Source organism: Vigna umbellata, chromosome 1 (assembly GCF_029865625.1).
Source record: "Vigna umbellata cultivar VRB3 chromosome 1, Vumbellata_1.0, whole genome shotgun sequence".
In the NCBI taxonomy this organism is placed as follows: Eukaryota; Viridiplantae; Streptophyta; class Magnoliopsida; order Fabales; family Fabaceae; genus Vigna; species Vigna umbellata.
The window spans coordinates 87,105,184-87,114,806 of NC_142165.1; the positions used below are offsets into that span (position 1 = coordinate 87,105,184).

A 9,623-nucleotide genomic window follows, 5' to 3' on the forward strand; every position below is an offset into this window, starting at 1 on the left:
AGGACAAAATAGGTGACAAGTAATTTACTTGTACATAAAATTTGGTTCCGAAACAAGGAAAAACAAAATGCTAGTATAAATGGTATATTACATCACTTAATATTTTCTAGGAGACGAATATGTGTTGTGTTTCGGAGTTTGAGTTAAATAATTTTAATTTGGAATGGATTAACGGATCTTTAATCTTATATTATTTATTTAATGTGAGATTTAAATTTATACTTAAAATTCTAACGTACTAATTATTTATTGAAAAATTGTTTAGTTTGCAAAAATTTAGGATTGAAGGCAACCTTTCTTCAAATATTCTACCATCCGATCAATTAAAGACTTATACTATGTTATATTTTTTTCTTAAATACTTTTTAGTAATAGTAATTGTAGTGTACTCGGTGACCATTGAAAGAAGCCTAGCCTGACGAGGAGTTGGGCCGATCGGTTAAGGCGGAAGGGCCAGGGAGATAGTTGACCGACAACTGATAAGTATTAAAGGTCAATTAATGAGATGAGGAACGAAACGTATGGCTTTAATGACCAAATAACAAACAATAGAAAATAAAATATATGACATTAATATGGAATTGATTAACAGTTAATTATTATTATTAAGAATCAGGTCTATAAATATGAGATTTAAGTCCACGTAAAACATCTTTTTCTGAATTATTATTACAGACTTGAACGTCGGAGTGTTTTCTGCATGTGACAACCAATCGATATTGTGGAGTTTTACATTATTGGAAATCGCATCAACACAGAGAAGGAGGGATTGCAGTCTCGAAAACAGTAACATTAATATAGTTAAATTGAGAATTTTTCAAAACACATATATGATATAAATATTCTGACTCTAACATAAGTAGTTCGTACTGAAACTACCTTATACATAATAGTAGTGGTGAAATAAAAACGATAAGACTAACTAGTTGCGTAATTGAGTGAAGATTGATACTCTGGTACGTACTCGGAAACACACAAGATCAGAGAAGAAATTTCCCTTATAAGTTATTGTTCATTTGTTGTTATTATGGGTGTAAATAAATTATAGAGAAAAAAAAAACGGAGGCAAGAGTTTGGTGTTATTTAAAGCACAATAAAGTTAGGTTTGTGTTGGGGTTCTTTACACTATTTCATCCCTCTTTATTTAATACTTTGTTTTAATGCAAATTTCCCAGCAATATGAATTTTATAATGACCAAGGTTTGTTCCAATTGAATTTTTGTACCAACTTAAAGACACATTCTTATTGGCGTAATGCTTTTAATAATTATCTTTACGGGCATTTATGCACTTCATCAAGTTGTTTCTGTATCACCAAATCTAGATGGGAATATATGATGCATCATTTATAGTAATCTATCATTAATTTTTTTTATATGCACAAATTATATTCATATCTTACTTTACTTATAATAACTATATTGTCTGATGTAGAAGATACATATTATGTTTAATAAACGAAAATGTGATTGCGGTGAGTAAAACCGGTAATATGTCATATTTTTTAAAATTTTAAGTTTATTTTGTAAATATGATAGATAATAAATTAAAATTAATATAAATGTTAAATTAAACTCATTAAAATAGAATAATGATAGTAACAACTTCTATTTCTGCTAGTTACAATAAAGAATGAACTCGCCATTTGTAATCCTCTCGTGTAATACTTTAATCAAATAAAAAAATACCAAAGAGTGTAAAAATGTGTTAGTTGCATTGGTGATATAAATAATAATAACGACAGATGAAAAATTGCTTCTTTGCAATGTTAGCTACAATGCTCGTTTTATTCAATTATTTGTTCTTTAATTAGTATGACTTTATAAGTATTGTCATGCCCATATATCACTAAAAGAACTTACGTGGCGACAGCAAATAAAGGCACCTAAATGTTTTTCTTAAAGAAATTAATAACAAAAGCAGAAAAAGTAAATACTATAGAAATATTAAAAAAATACAAAAACTAAAATCTACTACAATTGTACTTGAAATTTTATTTGTATAACATTTCATACAACAGTTTATAATTTTATTCTATCTTTTTTACATATAAATTGTTATATACTATGATAAAGAAATACACACAAAAATTGATCTCATATAAGTTTACGCATCATAGTAAGCAGTATTTTTAGAACAATTGTTAAGAAACTAGAAAAATATTGAAATTTATAAAAAAAGTACATGCTAAAAGTTATATGAAAAGTTATTATTATATATCTCTACAAAACTATTCCACTTATATATATATATATATATATATATATATATATATATATATATATATATATATATATATATATATATATATATATATATAGTTTTGATTTTGTGGTTAGATGATATTGTTTATATAATAAAAATGGGTATACTTTATATTTTCCAAAACATACTAAATGCATTTTGTTTGATTAAATTGTTATAAGTAAATTTCAAAGTCTTAATATAAATAATTATGATGATATAAAATTATAATTTAATGATTACATTAATAAAATTTTTATATATATATAATTAGTAAAAATATAATATTTAGTAGAAGTTTCACATCTCTGATTTAATCGTGGTATATAACATTTAATAAAAAAATTGTTTTTATAGGAGAAATAATAAAACACTTATTTCAAATAAATAAAAATGTAAAAGAAACTATAAAGTGTTTCAACAAAACACTTATTTTGAATAGTTAATCCAATCTCACAAGTTCCTTAATTTTTATATAAAACAATATACATTAACAAAAAAATTTAAGTATATCACTTGACACCTTCTTTTAATACATTAATGATCATATACTTTTCAGATGAAAAATATATATAATTTGACATGCTTAAAAAATAAAAAGTTATGTATAAAGCATTCTAATAATATAAATAGATATAATTAAAATATTATTACATTTATTATCAAGTAGATATTTAAAAAAAAAAATATAGTTCCTTTTAGATAATCATCTTATTCTCTCTTACTTTTTATTTATTTTTATAATTTGCAAATTCCCAAATGCTCTTATTTTTGTTCTTTACATAATGACTTTGGAATTGTCTTAGTTTTCTACTGTTTGTATACGATGAAATTGTAGTGCTGGAAGACAACTCCAGAAAAGGTTTCCACTATTTACTGGTTTACTGATACTCTCTTTCTCTCTTACTGTGTCTCTCACCGTTACTCTCTGTCGTGTATCAGTGTATTTCGTAGTGTGGCAGTATGACACTTCACACTAGTTATAAATAATTTGCCATCCTCTCCCATTGCAACCGAACAACACCACACTGCTTGCTATTAAGGAATGGACCCTCCTCCCTCTCCTACTCTCACCGTTCCACCGTCACCCCATTCTTAGAACAATAATTTCATCACATTTTTACTTTCCCTCTTCCTGCACTTCCTTCCCACTGCACCATGGAAACCACCTCGTTTTCCATCTTACTGTTCTTCTTTCTCTTCGCCTCTTCCACTTTCTCTTCTCACGCCACTGTCTCCTACGACAGAAAGGCTATTCTCATTAATGGGCAAAGGAGAATCCTCTTCTCCGGCTCCATACATTACCCCAGAAGCACCCCTGATGTAAGCACCAAAAAATAACATCGTTCGACTTTACCAGCTTTCTTTACTTTCCTCTCGTTTTTTCTGATTTTGTTGTGAAATGGTGTCGGCGCAGATGTGGGAAGATCTGATTTTTAAGGCCAAAGAGGGAGGGCTTGATGTGGTTGAAACCTACGTCTTCTGGAATGTTCATGAACCTTCTCCTGGCAATGTGATTCTTCACTCTCTCCTCTTTTTTTTTTTTGGTTTCGCTGTGTTTTCATTTTTCGACCTCTAATTTGAGCTTCTGGTCGAATGTGCTTGTTTCTGCATGGAACTCGATTCAGTACAATTTCGAAGGGAGGTATGATCTGGTGAGATTCGTGAAGACCATACAAAAAGCAGGGCTTTACGCTCATCTCCGCATTGGACCTTATGTCTGTGCAGAATGGAATTTCGGGTAACTTCTCTTTTTCTAACATGGCAATGGAGTTCACTTGCAGTCCCCGTTTCATTGCATTTGTGGTCAATGCGGTCACAATTCTGGTCGTAGAGACTCTAGAAACCTTGTGTTGCTGTGGCCACAATTTCAAAGCTTGTTTGTCAGTTTTCTTTTAAATACACTCTTCTCATTGCTTAGCATCTTAAGTTTTTTTATCTTATATCGTTTTTTGTGCAGGGGATTTCCTGTTTGGCTTAAGTATGTTCCGGGGATAAGCTTTAGAACAGACAATGAACCTTTCAAGGTCTTTCATTTTTTTTTTTCGAAAACTGTTTTATGATAAGACTATTGGGTGCTTTGAACTTTACTGATGAGACATAAACTGTGTTGCAGAGGGCGATGCAAGGATTCACTGAGAAGATCGTGGGAATGATGAAGAGTGAGCAGCTATTTGAGTCTCAGGGTGGCCCCATTATACTCTCTCAGGTAAACATCAGGGTCTTTCATTTCAAAGCACCAGTGGCTATGAACTTTTCACTCTAGATCTAGTTTGAATAATGAAACATTTACTGTGTGCTGTTTTAGATTGAGAATGAGTACGGTGCACAGAGTAAGTTGCAAGGGGCTGCTGGTCAAAACTATGTGAATTGGGCAGCCAAAATGGCTGTGGAGATGGGAACCGGAGTTCCTTGGGTGATGTGTAAGGAAGATGATGCGCCAGATCCAGTGGTAAGCATTCTTACTCTTCCTCTTGAAAACTGTATAATATAAAATGCAATCTTCTGATACACCATTAACATGCCTAGGTTTTCTTTTTGGTTATTCTATGATTATTTTAACTTTCAGATACTAGCAACCTTAAAAAATTAGAAAATTAAATGCAGCACTCGCACAGTTGCGTTTACTTCATTTATTTCATTAAACTAATTATTTTCGTCTGTGGGGTAACAGATAAACACGTGTAATGGCTTCTATTGTGATAAGTTTACTCCAAACAGACCTTATAAGCCTCTGATTTGGACAGAGGCATGGAGTGGCTGGTAAGCTTTCTTTCTTTACTGCGACATTAAAATTTAGAAATGGAGAAATGAAATATCCGGCATAACTTTCTGTTAAATGTGAAGGTTTACAGAATTTGGAGGTCCAATCCACAAAAGGCCTGTCCAGGATTTGGCATTTGCAGCTGCTCGATTTATAATAAGAGGAGGGTCCTTTGTAAACTACTACATGGTTAGTTTTGTTGGCTTAAGCTGATTTATAAATTGATCATGATGGCACCTACTCTGGTATCCAACCTATGTTCTCTTGCATTTACCTGTAGTATCATGGAGGAACCAATTTTGGACGAACAGCTGGAGGCCCTTTCATCGCTACCAGCTATGACTATGATGCTCCACTGGACGAATATGGTGAGAGCTGAAAATTCTATGCCTGCTTTGTTATGTATAGTGTTTATTGACCCCATAATAACGAAACCAAAGTTCTTCAAGAATTCTGGCAGTAGTACTGTGCAAATTTTGTAACTACATGTCACTACCGTTCTTTTTCTTAGTAACCTCATATGCATGAATTTTTTGTCAATTTTTATGTCCAAAAACTTCTTACTCTTCACTACTTTGAAAGCCACAAATACTTTCCTCTAGTGCTTACACTTTGGGGTGTGTTTATCTCATAACAGTACCCCAGAACCCTTTTTTCCTCTTAACTGACTATTTCTGCAATAAAACATTGAAGGCTTGATTAGACAACCAAAATATGGTCATCTAAAGGAGCTTCATAGGGCCATCAAGATGTGTGAGCGAGCTTTGGTTTCGACTGACCCCATTGTTACTTCATTAGGGGAATCCCAACAGGTGTTGACTCAAGTCAATGTTATTTTGTTTTTCACGTGTAAAGCTTTGTTTATTGATTCTAGCTAACATGCTCCTTTTTCAGGCACATGTATACACTACGGAAACTGGAGAGTGTGCTGCTTTTCTCTCAAACTATGATTCAAAATCCTCGGTTAGAGTGATGTTCAATAATATGCACTATAACTTGCCTCCTTGGTCCGTCAGCATCCTCCCAGATTGTAGAAATGTTGTCTTCAATACGGCAAAAGTATGTAATAAAAGTTTGACATATTTGGTATCCTGTATTGTATTTAGTTATTCTATCCTTACTTCTGATGGCAACTTTTTCACCTTCAACGTGTCCATTCAACATGATTTAATGGACTCCTGCTCCTTTTGTTTAGGTTGGAGTGCAAACATCTCAGATGCAAATGTTGCCGACAAATACTCAAATGTTCTCATGGGAAAGTTTTGATGAAGATATTTATTCTGTAGAAGACAGCTCGGCAATCTCTGCTCCAGGTCTCCTGGAACAGATAAATGTAACAAAGGATGAAAGTGATTATCTTTGGTATATAACTAGGTAAAGCCTGATTTTTAGGCATTCCAAATATACTCCTTGAATAACCTTTTCACAACACCTTACTTTACAGATTCTTTAAGTTTATCCCTCGTTCCAGCTACTAAGTGAAGAGGTATAGAAACCATATTGAATGTACTTAATCTGTAATTCATTTTATATCTATGTTTCCAGCGTTGATATTGGTCCATCTGAATCCTTTCTACGTGGAGGTGAGCTACCCACTCTCCTTGTTCAATCTACAGGCCATGCTGTGCATGTTTTTATCAATGGTCAACTTTCTGGTATGTAAATTTTCTTGCTTGCCCATAACACCCCATTTTAGCTTATTGGTATAAGTAAACATAATATATATTTCAACCCAGGTTCTGCCTTTGGAACGAGGGAATATAGAAGATTCACATACACAGGCAAGGTAAACCTTCGTGCTGGAACAAACAGAATAGCTCTGCTCAGTGTTGCCATTGGACTTCCCGTAAGTCTCTTTCCTCTTTTACTTTCCAAATCCTACTGTCAGTAAATGTTTAGTTTCCATAAATAGCGGTTATTGGTTTGCGCTCAAGTTTATTTACCACTTCCATCTTTCTATGGTTACAAAAGCCTACTAAATGTCAGCTAATTGGGCAAGAAACAAAAATATCAACAATGGCTCAATTGTTTTCCTCCGAATAACTCTTATTATTGACCAAATGCCTTTCTGTATTTTGTTGTCAGAATGTAGGAGAACATTTTGAGTCATGGAGCACCGGAATCCTAGGTCCAGTTGCACTCCATGGACTTGACCAGGGAAAATGGATCTTGTCAGGGCAGAAATGGACTTATCAGGTTGCATACCCTTACTTTAGAAACTTAAGTTGCCTCACTTTCCTTGTAGAAAATTTCATTAACACGCTCTTAAACAGGTTGGGTTGAAAGGAGAGTCCATGGATCTTGCTTCTCCAAATGGTATCTCTACTGTTACGTGGATGCAGTCAGCAATAGTTGTACAAAAAAATCAGCCATTGACATGGCACAGGGTATAAAATAAAAGACAAAATGGGCTAAGTTTGACTGAAAATGTAACTCTAGCTTCAAAACTGATAAGCTTAATCTGTGAACTGTGCAGACTTCTTTTGATGCTCCCGAAGGAGACGAACCATTGGCATTGGACATGGAGGGAATGGGTAAAGGTCAGATATGGATTAATGGCCAGAGTATTGGAAGATACTGGACTGCCTTTGCTACTGGTAATTGCAATGAGTGTAACTATGCTGGTTCATTTAGACCTCCAAAGTGCCAACTTGGTTGTGGCCAACCAACCCAGCGATGGTGAGTATTACAAACAATGACATTGTAGCTTCTGCTACGTTATTATATCGGTGAACATAGTATGAGGCAATGGAAATCTTATATTACATTTCATTTCATACAAAATGTTTCAGGTACCACGTCCCTCGATCTTGGTTGAAGCCAACTCAAAATCTTTTGGTTATTTTCGAGGAACTCGGGGGAGATCCTTCAAAAATCTCGCTAGTGAAGAGATCAGTGAGCAGTGTGTGTGCTGATGTGTCTGAGTACCACCCAAATATTAAGAACTGGCACATCGAGAGCTATGGTAAGTCAGAAGAGTTCCGTCCACCGAAGGTTCACTTGCACTGCAGCCCTGGCCAGACCATCTCTTCCATTAAATTTGCCAGCTTTGGTACTCCTTTGGGTACTTGTGGGAGCTACGTACAAGGACCTTGCCATTCTCCAGCATCCTATGCCATATTGGAGAAGGTGATGTATCATACTCCTTCAGAGACACGGAATGTGTGACCTTTTCCGTGGATATGTTATGTTATAAGAGACTAGTCCTTTCTGATAGACTTTACCTCCATAATACATTAGCTTCTGATAAATTTCCTCCTATCTTTCTGTTTCATGTTTCAGAGATGTGTAGGAAAATCAAGATGCACAATCGCTGTGTCAAACAGCAACTTCGGGCAAGACCCATGTCCAAACGTAATGAAACGGTTATCAGTGGAAGCGGTTTGCGCTCCAAGTGCTACAAATTGGAGGGGTTGATTGGAGAAAGAAGCACCCTTTTACGTTTAGTGTGCAGTGACATAAAGCGCTGGGAAAAGGGAAGAACAATAATAAAAGGAGAATAGATAAAGTTAAAGGTAGTTGTGTAGCTGAAGACTAGGTTAAGTGGCATAGTGTGAAACTCTATAAAGTGGTTCTAAGGCGCGTCGTTTATAATTTTATTTGGTGGGGTTAACAGGGAAAAAATTTTCGTAGTTAGATAGGTGAATGTGAAAAACAATGGTCTGAAATTTGGACCCTCGTATGTGTGAATTTAGAGTGTACCAGTCCCCGACCTTTTAACCAGATATGGGCACTGGGAAGCGAGGCATTTATGTTGGTGTGATTTGTTTTTTTTTTGGATAACGTTGTATTAAATTAATGAAACCAGGTTCAACGTGAGAGTGGATCCTACTGTAACAATTGTCTGATGAGATTTATAAAAGTTCAATATTTATAGAAAGTGTGTTTTCATTATAGTTGCTAGAGCCGTATGTTGTTTTATTGGCTTAATTACTTTCCTTCCGTGGTTGGTTGAAAAGTTGCAAGTCTCTATTTTTGTTGTTTCATTTTTTTTAAAAAAAAATACTCAATTAGGTGTCCAATAAATATACTTAAAAAAAAAGGGTTCAACATGATTCATCCACCTTTAGGTTAATAAATAACGTAAAATAATAGAATATATATAGTCAAATTTTGATAGTTTGATTATATTATAAATATTTTTTATACCATTATATGGTTATTTTGTTTCGTAGAGTCCAAAAACCATGTGTTTTTCTAGGAAGTATACATTTTTTCGTACTTGTTCACATTTATCGTACTTATTCACATTAATCCAAACTCTTCAGTATAAGAGAGTTTTGTACAGATAAATTTTTCTATGTGTTTCAGTTTTCAAGAACATTAATCAAGAGTAATCAAGTCACTCATATCTTGTCAAATGTTTCAAAATATTTGACGTCTATCATAAGATTCGATGAAATGAAACTCTTCCCACGTCAGCATATAACAAGATAATCTCACAACAAATGGATGAGATAAAAAAATAGATGATCAAGACGTAATTAGGAACTTATGCACAAAATTCATCTTAGCAAACATTGAGATGTGATTTTTGTGTTGGAGACCATTATAATGGCCATTACACTCTGAAAAAATTAGCTCAAGCCAAGGAAGCCAATTACATGAAAAATTC

General features: G+C 33.9%; 1 protein-coding gene across 1 annotated transcript; it reads left to right on the forward strand.

Moving 5' to 3' along the window:
• Positions 1 to 3,241: 3,241 nt before the first annotated feature.
• Positions 3,242 to 8,888, forward strand: LOC124825122 (beta-galactosidase 3-like). The gene is made up of 19 exons (XM_047297697.2): positions 3,242 to 3,567; positions 3,662 to 3,757; positions 3,873 to 3,985; positions 4,205 to 4,271; positions 4,361 to 4,453; positions 4,553 to 4,696; positions 4,919 to 5,007; positions 5,092 to 5,197; positions 5,289 to 5,376; positions 5,702 to 5,820; positions 5,903 to 6,067; positions 6,204 to 6,382; positions 6,554 to 6,663; positions 6,745 to 6,854; positions 7,094 to 7,204; positions 7,282 to 7,395; positions 7,485 to 7,687; positions 7,801 to 8,137; positions 8,291 to 8,888. Exons 1-19 carry the CDS (start codon positions 3,403 to 3,405, stop codon positions 8,423 to 8,425), a joined length of 2,544 nt encoding a protein of 847 aa, XP_047153653.2. The 5' UTR covers positions 3,242 to 3,402; the 3' UTR covers positions 8,426 to 8,888.
• The last annotated feature ends 735 nt before the right edge of the window (positions 8,889 to 9,623 follow it).

What these genes read in the sequence shown, in the direction of transcription:
- LOC124825122 (XM_047297697.2), top strand. Translation starts at nt 3,403, where the DNA reads ATGGAAACCACCTCGTTTTCCATCTTACTGTTCTTCTTTCTCTTCGCC. An exon ending in TGCTCCACTGGACGAATATG is followed by an intron (nt 5,377 to 5,701) that starts GTGAGAGCTGAA and finishes AAAACATTGAAG; the next exon opens with GCTTGATTAGACAACCAAAA. An exon ending in GTGTTGCCATTGGACTTCCC is followed by an intron (nt 6,855 to 7,093) that starts GTAAGTCTCTTT and finishes TTTTGTTGTCAG; the next exon opens with AATGTAGGAGAACATTTTGA.